The sequence below is a fragment of the Chlorocebus sabaeus genome, chromosome 1 (assembly GCF_047675955.1).
Source record: "Chlorocebus sabaeus isolate Y175 chromosome 1, mChlSab1.0.hap1, whole genome shotgun sequence".
Taxonomy (NCBI): Eukaryota; Metazoa; Chordata; class Mammalia; order Primates; family Cercopithecidae; genus Chlorocebus; species Chlorocebus sabaeus.
The window spans coordinates 82,629,639-82,655,354 of record NC_132904.1 but is presented as its reverse complement, the minus strand read 5'-3'; the positions used below and the strand labels follow the sequence as shown (position 1 = coordinate 82,655,354).

Below are 25,716 nucleotides of genomic sequence, written 5' to 3'. Positions count from 1 at the left end.
GCTGCTTTTAAAATGTTTAAGTATATTAAGTTGGGGTAGCCAAAGAAATTGACCCATCCCCCCAAGCACTAGACGAGAATTTCAAGGAGCTGTTTAGTCATTATTCTTTTATTGGTGCCAGTTTAGACTTTGGGAACATTTTGTTAGTGCTAGAGCAAAATAAGAGAGAAAAAGAGATTTAGCTCTATAGAATGCTAAGTTGCTTGTGACTGTGTGTTGTGACTATGTTGTGCCTTTTTAGGCATGCAATTTTTACCTTTACTGAAATGAATAATAACAGTATTGTATCTAATGTATGAAATTGGCTATGTTTGTAAACTAGAATAATATAACTTGTGGTACCTTGACTTGTTTAAATAATCTATTATAAATAATTAGAATGTATTAAATAATCAGGCCTGTGGGTACAGGAGCTTTTTACTGTTTTATACATTATTCTTATTATGATTCATTTGTCTTAAAGAAACTTTTTAGATCTGTAGAGCCAGGTTTCCACTTTGTGTTTTCATTAATACCTTGTTAATTTGAAGTGCCTGTAAAACTTTGACACTCATAATTTTGTTCTTACCCTGGGATGGCCTTTGATTTTGGTTAGTAATTAACTTTTAGCCATTTAGAGAGAATATATTGAGATGTTCTTAATTTTATAACATATAATTAGTTATCCTCCAAAAACTAAGAAGCAAGCCTATAAAAAATATGTGTGGACTAAGAATTTATTTTTTCTGTGCACTAGTAGATTTATGGTAATATTTTTTTGCTGCATTAGATTTTAGTTTGTCTTGCCTGGGAAAGTGGAAAGAGAGACCAATCATTGTTATGAACTATCATCTTTGATGACTTTCTTTTTCAAACTCTAATATTCCTAGATCATACTATTGAGTCCCATAGAGAGTTTGATTGGATTTTCTTTAATTTTCTATCCTTTGGTGAGGAAAACTTAAAGAATTTTATTTTCATTTTTAAGAATTGTCCTCGTTTACTAGATGGGCTTATGCAATTACAGTATTTAGCAGTTTCTTAGATATAGTTCACTCTTACATTCTCTGCTTTTAAAAAAAGGTCTATAAAATCTTATTTCTTAATGCAAAAGGAACTTTTTTCAACGTTCCAGAGAGCTATTTTTTAACCTATGTTGCTTTGGATATGAGTCTTCAAAAAATTTTGCTGGGCAAGCAGGAGAATTACATTCCTTTTTTTCCCTTTTATAATGCTTCTCTCTTATCCCCTTTAACCCTAATGTAATTTTGTCATGAGATAAGAGATGATTTCTGTCAAAACAAATACAGCCTTCTCAGTCAGTTCACTGTGAAGTGGTAAATTTCTCCATTTTCCATTTAAAGACATTTACTGATGTCTATTTTTTGGATAACTTTTCCAGTGAACAAACAAGGAGAAAAGGCAAATACCTCCTTTAGAAAACCATAGCATCATAAAGTTCCTTACAAATTCTATTTCGTCTGTTTGTAACTTTAAGGCTTTGATGAACTAGGTGGACTTCTCAAACCAACAGTGGCCTCTCAGAACCAGAGCCTTCCTGTTGCCAAACTCCCGCCTAACAAGTTAGTATCTGATGACTTGGATTCATCTTTAGCCAATCTTGTGGGCAGTAAGTAGTCTTTGGATACTTTAATCTTCTTTTATGTTGTTTTATCCCTAAACTGAGTCTCGTGTTATAAAATGCTTTTTTTTTCTCCTTTACTAGATCTTGGCATCGGAAATGGAACCACTAAGAAGTGAGTGTTTAATACACACATTTTTTTCTCCATGTGTTATTTAGAGGTTGATTTGACTTTCATCTCAAAAGTATGTATAGAGATGTCAAGTCTGCATCTTTTTTTTTTTTTTTTTTTAACACAGAGTCTCGCTCTGTTGCCCAGGCTGGAGTTCAGTGGCGCAGTCTCGGCCCACTGCAAGCTCTGCCTCCCGGGTTCACACCATTCTTCTGCCTCAGCCTCTCAAGTAGCTGGGACTACAGGCACCTGCCACCATGCCCAGCTAATTTTTTTGTATTTTTAGTAGAGACAGGGTTTCACCGTGTTAGCCAGGTTGGTCTCAATCTCCTGACCTCGTGATCCGCCAGCCTCGACCTCCCAAAGTGCTGGGATTACACGCCTGAGGCACCACATCCAGCCTTTCTTTTTTTTTCTTTTTTTTTCTTTCTTTTTTTCTTTCTTTTTTTCTTTTTTTTTTTTTTCTTTTTTTTTTTTTTTAACAGAGTCTCACTCCGTTGCCCAGGCTGGAGTGCAGTGGCGCTGTGTTGGCTTCCTGCAACCTCCACTGCCTGGGTTCAGGCAATTCTCCTGCCTCAGCCTCCCTAGTAGCTGGAATTACAGGCATGGGCCACCATGCCTGCCTAATTTTTGTATTTTTAGTAGAGATGGGGTTTCACCATGTTGCCCAGGCTGATCTCGAATTCCTGACCTCAAGTGATTTGCCCACCTTGGCCTCCCAAATTGCTGGGATTACAGGCGTGAGCCACCACGCCCAGCCTAAAGTCTGTATCTTACTCTGTTCAATATACGTAGATAGTTAAGGAAACTTTATAATTAGAGACATTTAATATTCTCACTTATGTTTATTTAAAGTGATGTAAATTGGAGTCAACCAGGTGAAAAGAAGTTAACTGGAGGATCTAACTGGCAACCAAAGGTTGCACCAACAACTGCTTGGAATGCTGCAACAATGGTGAGTTGAAAAAGCTTCTGATATACTAACACTTGAATAATTTAGTTAAATATGTAACATGAAAATGTTTTTAAAGTGATAGGCATAAATAGATTGTTACTGAGTTTAGAAGTGTAAGTAATTGGTAATTTCTTTTAAAGGAAGCTGGTTGCCTATGTTTACCAGATATATTTTAGTGGCTAACAAGTATCTAAGGGTTACTTTGTGCCAGAGTTCATTCCAGTAAATACTAATGTTTTATTTTTGATAATTCTATTAATGTGTTAGTAACTATTATTATCCCCATTTTACAGATGAGGAAGTGGAGGCACAGAGTTATTAAGTAATGTGCTCAGGATCACAGAGATCTTAAATGATGAGTTGAATTTTTAGAACCTAGGCAGCCTAACTATAGAACATGTGTCCTTAGTCACTACTCTGTATTACTGACCTCAAATTTTTTATTTATTCTTCTAAAATATAAAATCTTCTGATTTCATTATTGGTAAAGAAACTATACTTGCTTGGGTTTTGTCATGTAATTTATATATATGACAATATATTTGATAATTATATATATGTCATATAACTTATACAGTTGATTCTCATTATTTGTGGCAGTTAAGTATTTAAAGTCACTCCAAACACTGAATTAGTGAACACTGAACCCTTGCTAGGGGAAATATATACATATATGTATATGTCACATAGATGTTCCTTTTAGAAAACCTCATTCTAGTATATTCTATTTTCTTTATTTTACGAAAGAGGAAATAAAGTTCAGAAGTGTTAAGTGACTTGCTTAAGGCTGTCGCACTAACTGGTGCCAGAGTTGGAATTTTAGCCCTGTCCAGCTGGCCCCAGAGTCAGAGTTTCTTGCAGTATGATGGACTCCCCATCCTCCTTCTCTATCCTTTGGTCTGGTCTGAGAGCTGAACCAAGGCAGAGCGTCCTTTGTTCCATCTCAGCTGAAAGTAAACTGTAATGGATGAATCAAAATTTTGCCACTCTGCAAATGAGCATGAATGGCCTGGAAAGCACCAGGAGTGTTGATTTTTGGTGTCACAAAGTTTATCAGGTAGGTGAATTTGCAAATACGGAATCCATGGATAATGAGGATTAACTGTATTTTCTAATTAAATAATTAGCATCTAGTAATGAAGAGGTTTTAGCATGTTTTTAATTACTGTAAGATATGGTAGACCCAGAATAGCTTTGTGGCTATTTTCCTGCCCTTGGCCAGTTTCTGTCTCACCAACCAACAAATTTTCGTCAAAGAGAACTCCTTCTGGAAAAGTTTGAAGCATTCATTCTCCTGACAGTAGACTAGTAGCTGTGTTTTGATTACACGGGCTACACATTACTAAGAGCCATCCTATTACTGTTAGAGGCCGCTGTTGCCCTTACAGCCACTTCCAGAGCACTGCCCTGTTTTCCATGGGTTAATGATATGTTAAAATTAGTAGGACTGAGCTAAAAATAGTATGTTTGTAAAAATTTGTGCATTTTATTATATAGCTTAAGACTTAATAAATGGAAAGTAATACTGAGATTTAGCTACCTTTTTAAGGCAGTTATTTTTTGTTTTTATAGATAGTGTTCACTGCCATCACTAATTTTATTTTTTATATATATATATATGTATTTTTTTTTTTTGAGACGGAGTCTCGCTCTGTTGCCCAGACTGGAGTGCAGTGGCCAGATCTTAGCTCACTGCAAGCTCCGCCTCCCGGGTTTACGCCATTCTCCTGCCTCAGCCTCCTGAGTAGCTGGGACTACAAGCGCTCGCCACCTCGCCGAGCTAGTTTTTTGTATTTTTTTAGTAGAGACGGAGTTTCACCGTGTTAGCCAGGCTGGTCTCGATCTCCTGACCTCGTGATCCGCCCGTCTCGGCCTCCCAAAGTGCTGGGATTATAGGCTTGAGCCACCGCGCCCAGCTATTATTATTATTATTATTTTTTTTTTTTTTTTTGAGATGGAGTCTTGCTCTTTCGCCCAGACTAGAGTACAGTGGTGCAACCTCAGCTCACAGCAACCTCTGCCTCCCAGGTTCAAGTGATTCTCCTACCTCAGCCTACAAGTAGCTGGGATTATAGGTGCCCACCACCATGCCCAGCTAATTTTTTTAGTTTTAATAGAGATGGGGTTTCATCATGCTGGCCAGGCTGGTCCACCTCAGCCTCCCAGAGGGCTGGGATTACAGATGTGAGCCACCACGCCCAGACTACCATCACTGATTTTAAAACTTTGCATTTAAGTAGTTTAGATTTTTATACACACAAATACACAGTCTTAAACCTGTAAATGTTGCTCACTTGAGGGAATTGGAGCGTGTATCACCCCACTTTTAAAGATTTTTTTTCCCCCTAAATGCAAAGCGGTTGAAAAGCAGTTTTAAGTTGACATCCATCTCTTTGAGTCTGAATCCATTCTTCTTCCCACTATAACACACCTCATCGACTAGGGTATGGTAGGAGTTTAGAGTAGTGGATTTTATGATCTCATGTGTGAATTATGACATTGATGATGTATGAGGAATGATATAAATACCAATGCTACTATTAAAATATAATGAATATTTTCTGAAGTTAGTATTAATCTATATGAAATATTAGGAGTTCATAGATAGCACTTAAGACTGACTACTAAAATGTAATAGGTATTTAGTCCTGTGGAATTTGTATTCAAGTTGATAACAGTCTTTATCTTGCTGTGTTATATATGGTAATGTGTATCAATGCTAAAATATTTGTATGTATTTTATGGAGTTTTCTTTTTAATGCCTAATGTTTGGGGCTGATAATGTGATTCACTACTTAAGATAAACTGCTGCTTTTTACATTTCTTTACATTTCTAACCTTTTTATTAATCCTTAAACACTGTCAAGGTTTTTCAGTGTTTTTTAAATTTAACACAAATTCATTGGAATTTTATTAAAATGAATATTATACTACAAATTATTTTAATTAGTGCTTTTCTTTTTCCTGTGGTAAACATCTGGTACAGCCCTGTTTATGGGATGCCCAGAATTTTGCACTATTGACACTATTGATAGAATTGATGTTTTAATGATACTTGTAATCAATAAACTATTTTTTATATAAAGAGATGAGGCCAAAGACTACAATTCCCTTGTCAACCTTGATAGTGTTTTAGTATAGATGTTCTTTCATTAGATACTGGAAATACAAGGGATTTTAGGTAGTTAGTGAATGTACATGTGAACTAAAATGCTCTCTGTGTATTTTCTGTTGTGTAAGTACTTGTTCTAATCCAGTGTTATTGCATTATGTAATTGTTCTCCCTGGGAAAAACAGAATGGCATGCATTTTCCACAATACGTAAGTGACCAAAAACGAGCCTTTTTGCAATAAATTGGCATGCTATTAACCACTGCTGTAGCAGAATCTCATAACCTTTCAGCTATTGTTTTCACATTCAGATTTTCAATGTGCCAGAAATTCTTCCTAGCATCTACTGATTTCATGGGTGTGTTGCAGAATTGATTCTGATGGTGGCATGGGAAATACCAATTTTTTTTCTTGCTTAATATTCCGCCATTTGCTGCCAGATGGCTGGGTGTCTGTGTGTGTATCTGTGCTGCCACTATGCACTTGATGACTTCTGAATGAAGGGAAATGTTGATTGTGGTAATGTTTAAAATAACAACTGCATGAAATCTTACAGGCTTCTGCTCTTCTTGGCAGTTTGTCTACTGCTCTTGCAGATCTTGGTTTTTAAGTAGGGAGAGACCAATAAGCCCTACACTCTCACCCAAATACTAAACTTAGAACTGTTCACTTTAGTGGTTTTTTTTTTAAAGTTATACTTCATTTAATTTCTCCATGCATATGTTCAAATTGCCATATAATTTCAGTTATTTTATGTTTTAGCAGTGTTATTGGTCTTTCACCTTTATTCAGTTTCAGTTTTCATTATGAGAAACACACACAGGAAATGTTGTTAAGACAGCAACTATATCTAAAATGATTCTGTTCTCAAATTGTATGTTTACAGATAATCAAAGTAGTAGGAAGAGGGGAACTTAAACATCGTAGTGGTAGATGGTTCTTTTAAACATGAAAGCATGAACTGACCTAATTGATTGTTCCTCTTAAATAATTTTTGGAATAAATTAGAAAGCTAACATATATACTTTATATAAGAACTATGGTTCATAGAAATAGTCATACTCAATAGTAGTTTGAAACCTTTGGAGTTCTTTGAAAAGAGTGAGTAAGATCCTTAGAAACTAACTTTTTGGAAGATCAGGTTATTGATTGATTGGAGATCTTTACTTTTTTTTTTCTTTGAATGCTAAAGCAATCAGGTACCTAAGTAAGAAAACATTCAATAATACTTTTTCTGGGGCTTTAAATTTTACAACTATTTAGAACTATTTAAGATACTTTTTTAAATCTAAAGATTTTTAAAGCTGTAAAAAGCATGATGAAATCTTAGATCACTGCTGTATCTAAGTTTAAGTGGTATATTTTTCCTTCTAATAAGTCTGCTTTTCTGCTAATTTCAGGACACTTTTTTTCACTGACCATTAATTGACAGTTCTTAATGATCACAAGTGTCACTTACTCACAGCTGTCTTAGCAATTCTTTTTAGTGGAACTACAGCTACTAATTCCTTGAACTCAGTTGACACACATGAGTTATACTTTCTTGTTTATTTTTCCTTTCACTATGTTAGGCACCCCCTGTAATGGCCTATCCTGCTACTACACCAACAGGCATGATAGGATATGGAATTGTAAGTATTTTCCCAGATACAGCTTTTGGAAAAAATATTGATTCATATGTAATATGCTTTTATTACAGTTTAACCTAAAAATGAATTTAGTGCTCCTTGTACACCTAGCCCTAGTGCCTAACGCAGTAGAACCATAGCATTGGTTTCATAAGCGTGTCTAGATTAATCATTATACAAGAGATCTTATGCATTAATGTTCATAGTATTACTTGGTTTATTTTTCTCCTCATAACTTTGCTGGCCTTTTATATTTCAAACATTCATGTTAATTCTGAGCCTTTGTTGCTGTGACCATTTATTAAATACCAGTGAGATCTTATAACCTAATATTGTAGGGCATGGGAAGGATTAACACTTGAATTGTATAGAGGTAAATTTAGTCTGATAAAGGCTAGAGAAATTTTCCTATGACAGTGGTTATTACAGTACAAAAACAGTCTTAACCTTTCAGAATGCCACAATGTACATTTTAGATTGCCCTTACTTTCCCAACTCTCAGTATATAGAGGCTCACTTAAATAAGAAATGGTGCTAGTAGCTTCAACCCACCGGTGTGTATTTGAGGAACTGTTCCTGGTAGAAGGCAGTGCCATGTCCCTTAGTATTACTATTGTGCCTGTTATGTTACTTCTTTATGTATATGATATGGAAGTAACTCCTTTTATACATGTGGAGAAGTTTCACAGCTTTTTTTCACAGTCATTGCATTAAAATGTCTGCTGAGGCTGGGCGTGTTGGCTTACACCTCTAATCCCAGCACTTTGGAGGCCACGGTAGGTGGATCACCCGAGGTTGGGAGTTCAAGACCAGCCTGACCAATATGGTGAAACTCCGTCTCTACTAAAAATACAAAAATTAGCTGGGTATGGTGGCACACACCTATAATTCCAGCTACTCGGGAGGCTAGGGCAGGAGAATCGCTTGAACCCGGGAGGCAGAGGTCACAGTGAGCTGAGATCATGCCACTGTACTCCAGTCTGGGCAACAGAGCAAAACTCCATCTCAAAAAAAAAAAAAAAGTCTGCTGAGAAACTCAGGCCATAAACTTAAAATGAAGCTCTAAATGCAAATAGTAGTCTACTTGAAACAATAAATAGAACTTCTTGAAAGATTTTAGAGCATTGCATTTTAACCAAAACAGTAGTCTGTATGTGCATTATTTTTACCCTAGGTAATGTCACTTAGTAGGTTAATTTTATGCCCTGTAGTAGTAATTTTTAAAGAAACTTATTTGGTTGAGATTCTGTTTTCAGTTACTCAAGAAAGAGTTAACCTCTGGTGTGTAATTTAAGCTCTTTTCTTGATTCTTATGTGAAATAAAATGGAAGAACTAGAGCAGGCTTATTCAGAGAATCAACTGTCTTCAGTTGTGATCACTTGCATAATGGTATAAGAACTTGATTTGTTATACAAAGGCAATTTACTTTGAAATATCTTAGCAGCAAAGACAGAGTCTTAAGTTTTCTTGATGTCTAAACCTGATAAATTTGGAAGCTCTTAGTCTGAATCATTTTATCTGTTGTACTAGAATAAAGTTTAAATTTTGCAACTCATCGAATAGAAAAAGTTAGGCTTTGTTACCACATTTTAAAAATGAGCATGTTAAAGGCTTTACATACCAAAAGAAAAAAAAATACTCTTGAAAGTTTGTAACAGTTAGTCTTACTTATGTTCAGAGGAAGTTACCCTTTGAGTCAAGCAAAGGTACTAGGACCTGTCATCCCTGTTGTCATTGTTATTTACTGAGTCACAATAAGGAAGATGGGAGTCAATATCTTTTAACTTGATAATTTTCTGTTTTTTAGCCTCCACAAATGGGAAGTGTCCCTGTAATGACGCAACCAACCTTAATATACAGCCAGCCTGTCATGAGACCACCAAACCCCTTTGGCCCTGTATCAGGAGCACAGGTATTACAGACTACATGCAGCTATGGTAATGTGCTTGGTTTGGAAGGAATATGATACTATAACACCCTTTTGTACAACTTGAGAAACAAGTTACTAGCACTTTCCCCCTTCATTATGGATATTGCTTGCTTCATATCTTTCTTATATAAGAGCTTTAGGAATATTGATTATTTGGAGGGAAAGGATAAGTAGATAGCAAATACTAAAAGACAGAAAATTCTTGGTAACTTATAGTTGGTGGATCCAAAGGATGATTTTTCTGAGATTAAGGAGCCTACTTGCTCTTCATGATTCTGGTGTACTATCCTTTGTGAACCCTCCAAACCATTAACTCAGAGCTTTAGTTCCTTGGCTAATGGCAAGAATGATGCTACAGCAGGGTGTGTTGCCCTTGAGATGCTTGTGAAACTCTTGGCAACTCTCCAGAAAGTTTTGACTGTTATTTTTTCATTAGATAACTTTCTGCCACCGAAGATTGTTTTCAAAAACAAACCAAAAAAAGGAATCAAAAAGCTTGAAATGTCATGCCAAACTAGATTGTTTAATCTGCAGAGACTTTCCTCTTCACGTGTTTCTAAGGGTTTTCTCTTCCAGTTCCTGAAAATATGCCATAAATATACATTGTTTTTTATCCCATTATTGTTGCATTAGAAGAATGTGGGGTTTTTTTTGTGTATGTGTGTTTTCTTTTTTTAAGGTTTTACTCATTATTGTTAGAAGACATAGGAAATTCCTTTGTTACTCACTTCTCTGGTGGCATACTCTGGGATGAGGCCATTGTGAAGTAATAGGGTGGTTTATCCTTCTGTGTCTGCGGCTCTGCTCATACTGTTTGGCATTTAGAAGTAGTTAATTATATGCAATCGTTAGAACACTCCTCCTTTTCTTAAATGGTTTCTAATGCCAACTGATTGGTTACTGTATGTGTTTAATGCTTATTTGAAAACATTTGAATGAACATTTGGTTAGTGGACTTGTTATTCCCCTTCCACTTGAATGCATATATATTACATTTGCCAAAGCATACCGTCTTACATTGCCAAAATTAGTTTATTTGATCTAATTTGAATCTAGTCTGTATACACAGTAGTCCCCTCTTCTCTTTGGGGATATGTTCCAAGACCCACAGTGGATGCCTGAAAATGAGATAGTACTGAACCATATATATACTATACATATATACCTCTGATAAAGGTTAATTTATAAATTAAGCACAATAAGAGATTAATAATAATGAATAATAGAACAGTAACAGTATACTGTAATAAAGTTTTGTTAATGTGTGCCCTTGCTCACGGATATGCTTGCTCTCTCCCTCCCTGTCTTTATCTCTCTTGAGCTATCTGAATATCCTCTACTTACCTATTTTCAGACTACGGTTCACACCACAGAAGGTGAAATAGTGGACTGTATTTCATAGACTAGTGAAGCATAGGCAGTCCTTTCATTTTTCAGCCTTTTTGAATCTTGCATCTCTTAATAAATTGATATCTCTGTTGGCTAAGAGTGGGTAGTGAATTTAGTTCTGATTAAGTGGTAAAATTTGTGTTGGTTGCAATTAATACATTTAGCAGCATGCCTCTTTTTTTACCCCGCCCTTTGTCCATGTTAAAATGACTTCCTCCTTGTTCTTTAATCAGTTAAGTATTTACAGTAAAAATAGAAAATAACTTGGAGTCAGGATAATTGACAGAGTCATTACTTTTATAAGTCAGTTACTTTTTATGTATTTGTTTTTATAAAATAGACTCTTGACAGTATTTATAGTAACTACTATTGAACTTTTACCAGCAGTAATCTGATTACTGGTTTAACTTGATAATCTTTTAAGAAGTATATTGATGATATCCCTATCTGTTGTAGATGTTTTCTTGATAAACGATTATGTCTTTTTCATGTCCTTTTGTTTTTTATTTTGTTATTTGTACATTTAACTTCAGATATGTATCATTTACTTTAAAAATTATTATTATTTTTTTTGCTACAGATGACTAAGTGATAGAAGCCTAAATGTATTTAAGTAATTTTTTTAAAGCTATAGTCCATGCTAAAGACTTATTAGGGACCTTTGACTACAGAAGCTTTTTTCCTGATATGTAGTTAAACCCTTCACCCCCTCTGCATCTTGATTTTCAGGCTGTTGTCAGAATATATTGCTACCTTAAGCTTGGATACTACCAGACAATTTCCAATTACTTTTACATACATTATGTCACCTGATTCTTTAAGGTAGATAGGTCTGCTCTCACCGTCACATTTTATAGGTGAAGAAGACAGATTTGGAAAGGTTCTTCAGCTAATTAAGTGGTGAAATCAATTTATCCCCAGGTATCTCCTATTCGTAGTCCAGTGCTCATTTATACCACAGTCTCTCTGCTAGTGGGACTGAGCCCTTAATGGCCAATACGGTAGCACCATCTTCTTTTGTCAGCAGTGAACAGTCTACACGCTCCTTTGTTTTTTCTGGTAAACGTGTAAACATTTACACATTCAGGATGTAACTACTGTAGTTGTAAAGAATATCCTCTACAGGCCGGGTGCAGTGGCTCAAGCCTGTAATCCCAGCACTTTGGGAGGCCGAGACCGGCGGATCACGAGGTCAGGAGATCGAGACCATCCTGGCTAACACGGTGAAACCCCGTCTCTACTAAAAATTACAAAAAGCTAGCCGGGCGAGGAGGCGGGCACCTATAGTCCCAGCTACTCGGGAGGCTGAGGCAGGAGAATGGCGTAAACCCAGGAGGCGGAGCTTGCAGTGAGCTGAGATCCGGCCACTGCACTCCAGCCTGGGTGACAGAGCGAGACTCTGTTTCCAAAAAAAAAAAAAAAAAAGAATATCCTCTACAGTTTTGGGTAATAACCTTCAGTCTTGAAACATTGTGTATGAGTTTTGCTTTTGAAAAAGCTAAACATTTTTTTTTTTAAATGTTGGCAAAAATCTACCTTTAAAAAATTGTTGGCCAGGCACGGTGGCTCACACCTGTAATCCCGCACTTTGGGAGGCCAAGGTGAGTAGATCTGAGGTCAGGAGTTCAAGACCAGCCTGACCAACATGGTGAAACCCTGTCTCTACTAAAAATACAAAAATTTTCTGGGCATGGTGGCGCATGCCTGGAATCCCAGCTACTCGGGAGGCTGAGGCAGGAGAATTGCTTGAACCTGGGATGCAGAGGTTGTTGTGAGCCTAGATCATGCCATTGCACTCCAGGCTGGGTGACAAGAGCTAAACTCCATCTCAAAAAAAAAAAAAGTTGCTTGTCACCCAGCATCTGCTCTGTTTTTGTTTTGTTTTTTAAGACAGGGTCTTGCTCTGTCACACAGACTAGAGTACAGTGGTGCAGTCTTGGCTCACTGCAATCGCCACCTCTCAGGTTCAAGCCATCCTCCCGCCTTGGCCTCCTGAGTAGCTGAGATTACAGGTGTGCGCCACCACACCTGGCTAATTTTTGTATTTTTTTTAGAGATGGAATTTTGCCATGTTACCCAGGCTGTTCTTGAACTCCTCAGCTCTAGCAGTTCACCTGCCTCAGCCTCCCAAAGTGCTGGGATTACAAGTGTGAGCCACTGCACCCACCAAGCATCTGCTTTTAACCCAAGTTTTATGTCCTGTTGCCTTCTAAAACCCACATAACCCTTTCGCAGAAACCAGAAAAGTGCCAGAATTTCCCTGTGCAGGAAAAGAAACAGGGACAGAAATATCTTTTCCTAACTACTTTATATCAGAAGAGAAGTAAATGAGAACATTAGGGTAATAAGTTCCTAGTTGAAAGATAAAATTTGAAATGAGTACTTAAGTATTACTGAAAAAGCAAATGAAGGAAGCAAATTGATAACTAGAAAAATAAAATCAGGCGGCAGTGAAATGGCTCAAAGAAGCTTTGGTCTCTCTGCATAATCATTTGAATCATTTGAAAGTCAGAATCTTAAATTTGTTAATGTTACTTTTAATTCTTTATAACTCCTTTGTTCTCCATGTGTCTAATCACAAAGTCCCACTAATTGTTTCTCTGGTGTAATTAGACCCACCCTTCTCCTTGCATTCTACAGCTTTCACCCAATGTTGGAACCTCTTTATTCACGCTTGTTTTGCAATAGTCACTCATGTTCTTTGCCTCCCCAATTTAATCCATTTTGTAAATACTGGAATAATCTTTTGTAGGCAGTATTTGTAGCACCTCTCTCCATACTCAAACATTTAGGGAGGTGAATCTTTTTTTGTGTGTGGGTGACAGAGTCTCTCTGTGTCCCCCAGGCTGGAGTGCAATGGTGCGACTTCAGCTCACTGCAACCTCTGCCTTCTGTGTTGAAACTCGTGCCTCAGCCTCCCCAGCAGTTGGGATTATAGGCACACGCCACCACGCCCAGCTAATTTTTAGAAGAGACAGGGTTTCACCATGTTGGCCAGGCTGGTCTCAAACTCTGGCCTCAACTGATCTGCCTTCCTGGGCCTCCCAGAGTGTTGGAATTACAGGTGTGAGCCACTGTGCCCAGCCTAAGGAGGTGAATCTAAATATAACTGAAAATTTAAAGCTTTTTCTCAGCTTTCCTTCCATCTTATAACTACCTCATGAAGCCTCCCTATTTATAAGAATAATAATGAGTTAACGGAATGTTCAAGTCTTCGATTCCATACTTCTATAATTCTCAATAAGTATCCAGTGTTCTGCTGTTATTTGTCTTTTCCAAAAGTCCTTCACCTGCCATAAAGTGGGTTTACTCTTTGTCCAGTCTTCAGTTGTCTCGTGTCCCTTTCACATCCTTATGAGATCTGGAATTATTTTCCTTATTCTGCATTATTTTTTCTTACAGACCTTGTGACTACCTAGCATCCATCCAATCTAGCAAGGGCCGCCTTTACTAAATTATAAGCTTCATGAAGGCAAGCTTCTCTGGCATGCTTACTTCTCTGTCCTTAGTTCCTGGAATGGTGCCTGACATGTAATAGTTTTTGTACATTTTTTGTTAAGTAAATGAATCACCTTGTAAACTTATCTTTTTCATCATATAACTTACTCTGCCCCTCCTTAATCTCTCATTTCACTTACTTGTAACCATTATAATAACTTACAGTGGTGTTTAAAATTGGTTTGATTTGTTGGCTAATAGTTATGGTGAGCTAAAACATTAGACGGCTCACCTGAGGATTGAAGACAGCTTTAACTTCATGATTGAACATTTTTAATAATTAAAAATTAAACTGTTGGCCAAACGCAGTGGCTCATGTCTATAATACTAGCACTTTGGGAGGCTCAGGCAGGAGGATTGCTTAAGTGCAAGGAGTTCCAGACCAACCTGGGCAACATAGTGAGACTCTCTTTGGTTTTTGAAAAAATTAAACTGTTTATCTTTGAATTAGATGAGCTTTTTCTCAGGCTTTAATGTTTAATGATTCTCAGCCAGTCTCTTGGATTAATTTTGTCCATAGAATGCTAGCTGAAACTAAAATAATTTTTCTTAATGAATTACCTTTTAATTGTTCTTTCATTGTTTTGTTCCCTTTTTTCCAGTTGGATTAAAAAATCATTGAGGGCAGAGATCATCCATCTCTTTGTATGGGATAAAGTAAATGGTAGTTAAAATGAAAAATGAAATTCCATCAAAATGGAATCTTTTAATCAAATCTCAGTTCTACAGCTATTCCCAAAAGTTCTTCCTTGCTCTTTGAAGTGTTTGTTTTGAGAGCTATTACTTACCTAAGGCATAACTTGTAACTCTTGGTTTCTTGCCTGATTACTGTTAAATCAAGTTAACATTTTTGAGAGAACCCTAGCCCTCTCAGATATGTTTGTGTTGTTGCCATTTAGTGAGACATTCCAGTGTGTTGTGTTTTACATTTTATCTATGTTACTGTAAGCACTGCATTAGTGCTTGTTTGTGAGGAAGCAGCTAACACCTTCCAGATGGCTGTTAGCTCAGACTTGATTCAGTTCTTAAGGAAATTGTCATTATGGCTTTAATTTAGTAGACTGCGCTGTAGCTTTGAACTTATGAATTCCTATACACCTACCTTTTTCTCCGTGTGTGTGTGTGTGTGCGCGCGCGCGCGCGCTGGGTCATTTTTCTGTATTTTTTAGATCTTTTCTTTTTCTTTTTTTTTTTTTTTTGAGACGGAGTCTGCCTCTGTCGCCCAGGCTGGAGTGCAGTGGCCGGATCTCAGCTCACTGCAAGCTCCGCCTCCCAGGTTCACGCCATGCTCCTGCCTCAGCCTCCCGAGTAGCTGGGATTACAGGCGCCCGCCACCTCGCCCGGCTAGTTTTTTGTATTTTTTTTTTTAGTAGAGACGGGGTTTCACTGTGTTAGCCAGGATGGTCTCGATCTCCTGACCTCGTGATCCACCTGTCTCGGCCTCCCAAAGTGCTGGGATTACAGGCTTGAGCCACCGTGCCCGGCCTTTTTAGATATTTTCATGGAATTGTTTAACAATGGATATTATATTTTTCTGTTTCATACCTAACATTGTAGCTGTCTTTAGTATGTTGTTCTACATTAGGGCATCTTCCTAGATATTTAACTTCGTGGTAAATTCTAGGTCCTTGTGGTTTTCCTTTTGTTTCTCTTCTGTGCTTCCTCACGGTCTTACTGTTTGGTTGCTTGGTACAGATTGCTAGTGTGTCTGGAAAGGGGACTCCTGCTTTCTCTTACTGGTGCTTTATGTAAATTCAAATGTCCATTGCTAAGCCAGTAGTTCATAAACTCACTCTATAGTTGCAATACACAGCTATTATATTACTAAGCATGAACACAATTATAGTTTCAGTTTTCTTTTGAAAGTCATTGTGGTATGAAATAACACTAATTAAATGAATGTTTATATGGCAGTTTAGGTATTTTTGAAGCTCTTTGCGAGTGAGAAGGGTTGTTGTCATCTTATTATTTCTTTATGTGAAAAATTCCAACTGATCACATATCAATCTGCCTATTTTCCCAAAAGCAATATGAAAAATACAGAGTATTACCTTTGGGCATTTAATTTTAAAATTAAGCATATTAAAAGTTTTGTTGGTTTCTTTTTTGTTTTTGTTTTGTTTTGTTTTATTCTTTTTTTTTTTTTTTGAGACAGGGTCTCACTCTGTCACCCAGGCTGGAGTGCAGTGGCATGATCATGACTCACTGTAGCCTCAGCCTCCAGAGTAGCAGAGACTGCAGGCACACACCACCATGCCTGGCTAATTTTTAATTTTTTGTAGAGCGAGCGTACATCAGACTGGTCTTGAACTCCTGACCTCAAGCAGTCCTCCTACCTTGGCTTCCCAAAGGACTGGGATTATAGGCATGAGCCACTGCTCCTGGCCAAGTTTTGTTGGTTTCTTGACTGGTATTAGGACTTTTTTTTAAAGGAGGACTGCCAGTTTTGTTTATGGAGGATATGGTTAAAAATGCAAAATGGCTGCTGCTTTTTGTTGTTTTTTGCAGTGGCTAATTTTAAATAAGTCTGACATCAGTTAAGTGCCTGAAGGGAAACGATGGCTTGTTGTGAGTGCTTTTTATCCTTCTGAATGGGAACACTGTTGCTTTTAGATATTTGCATAATAAAAGTATTAGAAAAAGCCTTTTAAATTTCTTTCTTGTATTTAAGAACCAGCGGCTGCTTTTAGGCTTCGTTTTGGTTTTGTTTTTTGGTTTTGTTGTTGTAGTTTTTTTACTCTCTTGGTGTGTTAATTGTGAATATTGGCAGTGCCTCCTCTGTCAGCCAATCTGCCCAGCTGGATTTCTGTGAAGACGGCTTTTTGCCTTGTAAGCAGTATGTTGTAATCATTCATCCTTGCCTACTACAGAATACCATGAGGGACATTTCCTTGGGGATTGGAATGTAGTACCATAGGTGAAAACTAGTTCTGTAGCTCCCAGTACACACCTGAATCATTCAAAACAGAAATGTTAGGAGTCTCATCTGCTGACCACTGTTGCTAACAAGACAACCTATAGAGTAAGACCTTGCTTGTTACTAGGTTTTTGCTGAGGACATTCTCCAAAAGGTAGAAATCTAATTTCTTGTCTTAATAAAGAAAACCAGAAAGTGTTCTTAAAATCTTGGGTGCCTGTGAGGTTCTGTAGAATCTTCCTGACAAACATCAGTGACCATGTGTGTTAATGTGTATACAGAAAGCATGGGAATGTATTGTCTCACATTTACTAGAAAAGTTCCTTTAAAAAATTCTGTACTCCCACTTTAACTTTTTCCTGTAAATTCAAAATAACCGTAAATTCTAGCTGAATTGAAATTAATTGGGATAGCAGAGTTTGAAGAGGGAAAAAACACCAGCCTTGGAACCAGCAGATCTGCATTAGAGTCTGTATTATAGTTTCCTAGGACTGCTGTAACAAAGTACCACAAACTTGATCAAACATATTAAAAGTTTTTAAGTTCTTAAAAAAGAAATTTGTTTTCTATCACCTCTGGAAAAATCAGAGTATCGGCAGAGCCATGCTGCCTCTGAATTTTCTAGGGGAGGATCCTTCCTTGACTTTTTCAGCTTTTGATAGCCCCAGTCGTTCCATAGTTTGCAGTTGTAGCCATTGAATCTCTACCTGTCACATGGTATTCTCTCTATGGGTCTATACCTCCATGTGCCTCTCCTTATAAGGACACTAATCATCAAATTAGGGTCACTCCAATGACCCTATTTCCAAGTAGGGTCAAATTTATGGGCACCAGAGGTTAGGACTTCAACACATCTTTTGGGGGGTCACAATTCAACAGAGTCTTGACTTGACTCCTCAGCTAACCATGTGTTGAGAGCAAATTCTCTATGTAACTTTGAGCCTTAGTTTCCATACCTGTAAAATTGTGGTATTACTTTGTGTACTTTATCATTTTGCTTTAAGGATCAAATGAAAATATTTGAAACTAAGAAAATTTTTGAAGGTTGCCCTGTTTTTGGAAAATGTTCCTATTCCCTGAATTGTCCTTATTCTACAATTCTAAGAGGAGAATTGGGCACAGTGGCTCACACCTGTAATCTCAACACTTTTGAAGGCTAAGGTGGAAGAATCACTTGAGCCCAGGAATTGAAGGCTACAGTTAGCAATGATTACACCACTGTACTCCAGCCTGGGCAACAGGACTAGACTCTGTCTTTGGGGGGAAAAAAGTTTTAGAGAGGTTCAGATAAAATGTACATTCAGGCCGGGCGCGGTGGCTCAAGCCTGTAATCCCAGCACTTTGGGAGGCCGAGACGGGCGGATCACGAGGTCAGGAGATCGAGACCATCCTGGCTAACACGGTGAAACCCTGTCTCTACTAAAAAATACAAAAAACTAGCCGGGCGTGGTGGCGGGCGCCTGTAGTCCCAGCTACTCGGGAGGCTGAGGCAGGAGAATGACGTAAACCCGGGAGGCGGAGCTTGCAGTGAGCCGAGATCGCGCCACTGTACTCCAGCCTGGGCAACAGAGCGAGACTCCGTCTCAAAAAAAAAAAAAAAAAAAAAAATGTACATTCAAAGTGGAATGCTCCCAGGTCACTGTGTGGCATCCCCTAAAAAATGGGTAATGCGGGCCAGGCACAATGGCTCACGCCTGTAATCCCAGCACTTTAGGTGGCCGAGGGGGGCGTGGATCACAGCATCTCTACAGTATTGTTAAGTTTCTACCCAGGCTTTTGGGTGACTGAAAAATTAAAATGTAAAGATGTGGCAAAGTTGGTTCTCTAAGAATTTTAAGTACAGCCAAATGATATGTCACAAGTTTTTTCCTAAATATCCAACTATTTAGTCTAGGCTGACTTTCTGAGATTGTTGGTGTTTTCTTGTTCTAACCTGAAATTTTCTTTGTTTAGTGTTAAACAGGAGTATAACGAAGGAGTAACCTTTTTTTTTATTTTATTTTATGATAGTCTGTCAATAGACTTTTTTTTTTTTAACCTTCTTTAAGCTAGGTGTGTTTGTCCTTTATTAAAGTCAGTCTGACCCATCCTGTACAACATTGCAGGACCTTAACTTAAAAAAAAAAAGCCAGGTGTGGTGGTGCATGCCTGTAATCCCAGCTACTTGGGAGGCTGAGATGGGAGAATCACTCGAGCCCAGGAGATTGAGGTTGCAGTGACCTGTGACTGTGCCACTGCACTTCAGCCTGGGTGACAGAACAAGACAATGTTGATTGATAGATTATATGAAACACACTCTATAACCAAAAAAATCATTGCTCTGGATATAATGCAAAGATTTTGGTAACATTTTACTGTATTTTTTCGTAAAGATTGATTAGAGTAGTGGAGGAGGGGAGAAGGAATTTAAGAGATACTATCATCAACCACTTGCAGATTTTAGCATTTTGATTTATACGCTGTTCTTCTCAGTATTTCGTTTTTCTGTACATGAGAAAAGACTTTGTCTGTATTGGACCATTACGATTGACCATTTTGTTTAAGACATCTTCAGTTGTGACATAGGTCATTTTGATTTGAACGAACTGGTAGCTATACCAGTTATTTTTTGGCTCTGTGGGAATTTTGGGATAGAGAATGTTATTTGAAATAAATAGGTAAAGGCTCTTTTTGTTTGTGTTTTGTTTTAGTTTTATTTGTGATAGATACCTGGCTACATAGTAGTAGGGCTTGATTGAAAAGATCAATTATGATTTGTCTTGGTGTCCAGAACAACAAATAACATATGCTCTCTTATAAAATTTGATGATTTTGTGATTTATGTGAATAGCCGTCTTTTTGTCACTGGTTTGTGTTTTTAATTTTTTATCCTCTAGTACTTTTTATGCCTTTTTATGTTCTTTAGCAACCCTACATCATGTTCTTTAATTTACTCACAGGAATAAGTAGAGTCGAGTCAGCTCTTATAGTTTTAAAATTCTCCTACTTCTCACCCACCAAGATCCCATTGCCTCTTCATGCTATTTTGTTCTTGATTTTCCTGAGCAGTAACTGGGCTAATGAAGCACATTTCCTTTCCTTCTCTTATTTACTCTCTGGGGTGACTACTTTGTCACCAGTGCAAGGTGTGTCTGTGCTTTGGAAAAGATGCCAGGAAGGGGTAGGATGGTCAGGGGCTGCTGGGTGTCCCACTCCTTGGAGCTGTGCAGTCAGCCAAGCTAGCCCTGGCTATGATTTCATCTGCTTGATACGGATATTGATGATAAGAAACTTATTCCAAGGATGTTGTCTTGTTTTCTTGTTGGTGGTCTCTGTCATGTTTTAGTTTGGCTACATTTTTATAGACATAAGACGTGTATGTATGTGTTTTACCAATTTAAGAGACTACTAGAAGTTCTAATAAAAAAACAACTCTTTTTCCCAAGGAAAAATGATCCTTTTCAACATTGTTTATAAGCCTCTAGGGCTTGTCTAGCAGTATGCTCTCATATTGAGAATGGATTTTTCTCTTCTGTATTCTTCAGGGGCATTTTACTGTGGGTCTGTCAGGTCTTCAGACTGCTACCCTCATGAAAACATCTGATTTAAGAAGATAATTCAGTGTGGGGCTGTCATAGGAAACTTCTGATTTTAGATGCAGTCTATCTGCAATAAGTAGGATTTGCTGTTGCTGTTGTTTTAACTTCAGGTGAAAGAAAATCTGCTTCAGAGAGAAACGAAGTTAATCTTGGAGATAAGTGTGGATGTTGGACTCCCTCCAGCTCAGTAACTGATGATCGCTTTACTTGAAATCATTCTGCTTTTGATTGGCCATCCATGGTAGCGCTGAAGAGGGAGGAGGGGGAATCTTTCCAGTTGTTACACCTTAATTTGTCTCTGCGTGGATGATATTTGAAACCTCAAGCCCAGGCATGCTGCTCTGTCCTCCCATCTGTAGCTGCCTGCGTGATTCCATCATGCTTCCATTTGTCTCTTCCCATTGTCTTTGAACATTTGTTTTTGGGAACAAGATATGCATTAGGAAATTACTCAACCCTGAGTATAACTGATGCCTGTAAATTGATCTTGGCATCCAGAACAAATTGCATATACTAGTGATGTAATATTTGCTGAAGCTCATTGGCTGTTCATTCTCTATAGTGCTTTTCCAAAATAAATAAATAAATAAATAAATAAATAAATAAATAAATAAATAGGTAGAAAGAAATGAAATCACTTGGCACCAGCAAAGAAATCTTCTATAGGATTTGAATGTTGAAGTATGAATTGAAACTATTTCCAGTTAGTCAACTTTTATTGCTCAGTTGGACATCCCTAAAAGAATAGCTGATTTTGTAATAGTTCTGTGCTTACATGATTTGCAGTCTTATACAGAGGGAGAAAAAGAATTAAAAGCCTGTTCCAAAGTAAAATGGTTCATGTTGGGTTTGAAACGCTCATGTCAGCTTAATGAAGGATACATGTATGAAAATTAGTATCTTGTTCAAGAATAGTCTATCTTTGGGAGAATAAAGGTACATACTGAGTTCAGTGGTTTACTTGCCTTACAGTATATTCGAATTAAACAATAGGACAGATTTTAAGAATCAAGTAAATATGTCCAAACAGGAAGCAGGATCCAAGATCTTAAGTATTCCCCATATTCAGGGCAGTATGTGGACAGTTACAGTAGGTGACCTCTAAGGTCCCTTTCACCTCCCACAGTGTGTGTGTCAGCTGCAGTTTGTCCAGATAAACGAGCAGGAGACAACTTCATGTAAAAAGTGTGTGAACCTAGGACAGGACTTTTCGACCCTTATGAAGAAAGAAAAAGAATATTGCAGCTAGATGTGTTGGCTCTGGACTGAGGTCAGAGTTGCACAGCTTTGGACAGATAGCCTGGGCACAGGAAACATGTTCTCTCAATTTTAAACAAAAATGCAATTATGTATTCCCTCCCCTATCCGCCCCACCGCCCCCCCATACACACATTAAAATTCTTAACCATGGACCAGCTTATATCGACCTTTTGGGTAAAAGACATTATTCCTTTGAAATTTCAGAAGCAAGAGTTTGTTTTCTGAAAAACACATGCCATTGCATACCTTTTAACTTGACATGCTACTGAAACTTTTGTCTTAATCCATTTTCTACAAAGACTGCCCTTATATTTTATTAAAGATGACAAAACAAAAACCACTTCTTCTTTCATACATTTTCTGTTTTCATGTTCTGTCATTCTGAGATCTTTTTTTCTTTCCCTCTCTCTGTCTTCTTTTCCCCCAGCTGTCGGCAGCATCCAGCCCCTCCAGTCACAGTCCTCACAGAGCTTCAGGAAAGGACCCTTTTGCAGAGCTCTCTTTGGAGGATTTCTTATAAATCACTTTAGGTATTGCTGCTTGTTGTGGGAGATGGGGACTTAAAAACAATTACCAAACATTAAACACAATTCACGCTTCTCTTTCATTTCTTTAAAGGACTCTAGGTTCCCTCTCCTCTTCCTCCTCTTCCTCTATTCTTTAGGTACAGAATGAAAAGATAGGACATAAGGAAAAACAACTTTTGGAAAATATCTTTAACATAATTAAAGTAATCTCACCCACTACTCACAGTAAATGGATGAGATCGGATAAAGTTTGCTTTTTAATTAAGGGCAAGTGAATACTTAAGCCCTGTTGATTAGAAGGATTCTGCATATGATCCACACTGCCTCTGTTTGCTGGAAGACAGGGCAATTTGTTCTTCTTGGTGTTCTAGCCCCCAGTTTAGATATACCTTCTAGATCTTTGGGAGTTTATAGTCTTCTGATTTGGCAAGTTTATTAGCACCTCTACTTCAGTAATAGATCTTTGGATGGGCAGTTTAAGGGAAATCGTGAGTGAAATATCTTTGAATGAACAGTGGTACCCTATTGAAAAATATTTTTTATGGCTCTTTCAGATTTTTATTTATGTTAATAAAAATGACTTAGTATAGTATTACTGTTCCCTTTATTATCTCTAATTGTATATCATTTGGAAATAATACTTCAAATTTTGCTTCCCAAATGAAATTTTGCGTGTGGTATTTGTGCTTATGGAGAGATTTTTCTGAACTTGTCATGAAAAAATAGGTCATTGATCTTTCTTCTCCTCCTCCACATGCTATTCCTCGATTTTTAGCAGTTAAGTATTTGGCCCGGATGTGGTTGCTTACGCCTGTAATCCCAGCACCCTGAGAGGCTGATGCAGGAGGATCACTTGGGGCTAGTAGTTCAAGATCACCGTGGGCAATATGGTGAGACCCTAGTCTCTACCCCTCCCAAAAAATTAGCCAGCTGTGGTGGCGACTGTCTGCAGTCCTAGCTATTCAGGAGGCTGAGGCAGGAGGGTTGTTTGAGTCCAGGAGGTCCAGTGAGCTTTTCTTTTTTTCCGAGATGGAGTTTTGCTCTTGTCACCCAGGCTGGAGTGCAGTGGCACGATCTCAGCCCACTACAACCTCTGCCTCCCGGGTTCAAGCAATTCTCCTGTCTCAGCCTCCCAAGTAGCTAGGATTACAGGCGCCCGCCACCACACCTGGCTAATTTTTGTATTTTTAGTAGAGACGGGGTTTCACCGTATTGGCCAGGCCAGTCTCGAACTCTCGAACTCACCTCAGGTGATCCGCCTGCCTCAGCCTCCCAGAGTGCTGGGATTACAGATGTGAGCTACGGTGCCCAGCCGGTGAGCTTTGATCACGCCACTGCAATCCAGCCTAGACAGCAGAGCAAGACCCTGTCTCAAAAACAACAACAACAAAAATCATTATTTGGAAGTCCCTATATGTGTCAAATATTGGGCTCTCTGGCACATAAGTTTGTAATACTGACTTTGTTTTATAAACAGGGTTTGTGATTAGCATGTTGTGAACACTTCTGGGCCAGTTAAATGGTAAAGACCACAAAGCATTTTTACTTAGGAGAAGACATCCTACAATACAATGAATTAACATACCCACTTTTTTTTTTTTCCAGATACAGTTTATGTAACTTGATGGAAGAAAATGGAATTACTCCAAAAAGACAAGTGCTCAAGCAGCAAAATCCTTACTTCCAGCAAAATCCAAACTGCTGTCTCTTAAATCTCTTAAACTCTCTTCTTCCACTAGAATGCTACAAGTAACTCAGTGAAGGCCCATGAAGGAAATTGGGACTAGTTTATAGGAGAACGTATCAATACAGTTTATAAAGCCAAGAATTGCTATGATTTAAGACTAAAGATCTGTCTTTTTGGTGACTAACCCTTCAGTTCTTTCAACTTGTTAATACCCATAATCAGTAACCTATCAAGAAAAGCCCTTATTTGGAAAGTGTGAAATTTGTATTTGGAAAAGCTGCCTGGAGAGAAGAACTGTGTCCTTTACTGTATTTCAACAGGACTCTTTTGGGGGATCAAAATTAAAATTCCTAATTATGCATTATCTTTCTTTTCTCCAGTCCTCACAAATACAGAAACAGTAACTGAAATTAACTTTTCTTTTTTTAAAAAAAATTATACTCAGTTTGCAGTAGACATTCCTTAAGTATTTGTATTTATTTATGATTATCAATTTTACATAACATTAATATTGTATCAGACCTCCTTATGAAAATGAGTATGGATGTGCACAGTATGTTTGATTTTTATCCACAAGAATGAATCTGATTCAGAATGCTTTTCTCAGCTGACATACAGAGCACTAAATATTTTAAGGCAAGTCCATAGGTCTGAATCTCTTAAGAATTCTCAGCCTCTATGGGATTTAGGGAAGCATTATAAATGCATTAATCCTTATAGTCAATTCTGTGCCTAGGATTTTGCCAGGGAACAGTTCACTGACTAGGAAAAGCACTACATTTTAAATTCAGCATTAGTGCATTGGGAAGGATCTTTACTGCTTTGTGCTTGGCATGTCATTATTTTCCATTTGACATTAGGGCCTTTCCAAAATGAATGTGAGGAATTGCTTTCACTTCAAGACTTTCCTTCTTTTCACTAAAACTCTAGAAGGTGTTACAAAGGGGGGTAAGGGGGGCAAAGTCCTTGAACCTTTTATTTGGCTTGTGCCATGTTATGATCATGTACCTTTTAAATAAGGGACAATAGTATCTTTAAAGTTAATGTCTAGCCAAGAGTTTAGTAAACGAAGAATTAAACTGCACTGTTGATCGGTGCTTTGTGTAAATACATCTTTAACATTTGGGTTGAGAGGGGCCTTAAGAAGGACAGTTCATTGTAGGAAAGCAATTCTGTACATGAGTTTAAGCATTCTTGTTGCATTGTCTCTGCAGATTCTATTTTTGTTTACAATATTAAAATGTATGTTAGCAAAATGGGTGGATTTTCAAATAAAATGCAGCTTCCACAAAACTTTTGTTATGGTATTCTGGTCTGAGATGCATTTTCATTTTCCCTTTCTCTTTTTATTATCATCAATATCATCATTTTTCCCTAATAAAAGTATACCCAGGTGATTATATATGTTGGTTTAGTAACATGGAAGGTTTTATATAAATTTTCAAAAAGATGTCTCTTTACACTTTTTGTTACCTTGTAGACTCTTACTGATAAACGCAACT

General features: G+C 37.6%; 1 protein-coding gene across 16 annotated transcripts in view; it reads left to right on the top strand.

Annotated features, from left to right (window-relative positions):
* Positions 1-25,507, top strand: part of PICALM (phosphatidylinositol binding clathrin assembly protein) — a 111,125-nt gene extending 85,618 nt beyond the window's left edge. For 3 of the 16 annotated variants that reach the window (XM_038005384.2, XM_008020424.3, XM_008020417.3), the window contains 8 exons: positions 1,478-1,609; positions 1,706-1,736; positions 2,589-2,688; positions 5,986-6,009; positions 7,371-7,430; positions 9,236-9,340; positions 22,428-22,530; positions 24,133-25,507. In XM_038005384.2, the coding sequence (XP_037861312.1) occupies positions 1,478-1,609; positions 1,706-1,736; positions 2,589-2,688; positions 5,986-6,009; positions 7,371-7,430; positions 9,236-9,340; positions 22,428-22,520 (545 nt within the window). In that variant the 3' untranslated portion in view covers positions 22,521-22,530; positions 24,133-25,507. The remainder of the gene's footprint in view (positions 1-1,477; positions 1,610-1,705; positions 1,737-2,588; positions 2,689-5,985; positions 6,010-7,370; positions 7,431-9,235; positions 9,341-22,427; positions 22,531-24,132) is intronic. The other 13 variants (XM_008020430.3, XM_038005385.2, XM_008020423.3 and 10 more) reach the window with 7 other exon arrangements.
* The last annotated feature ends 209 nt before the right edge of the window (positions 25,508-25,716 follow it).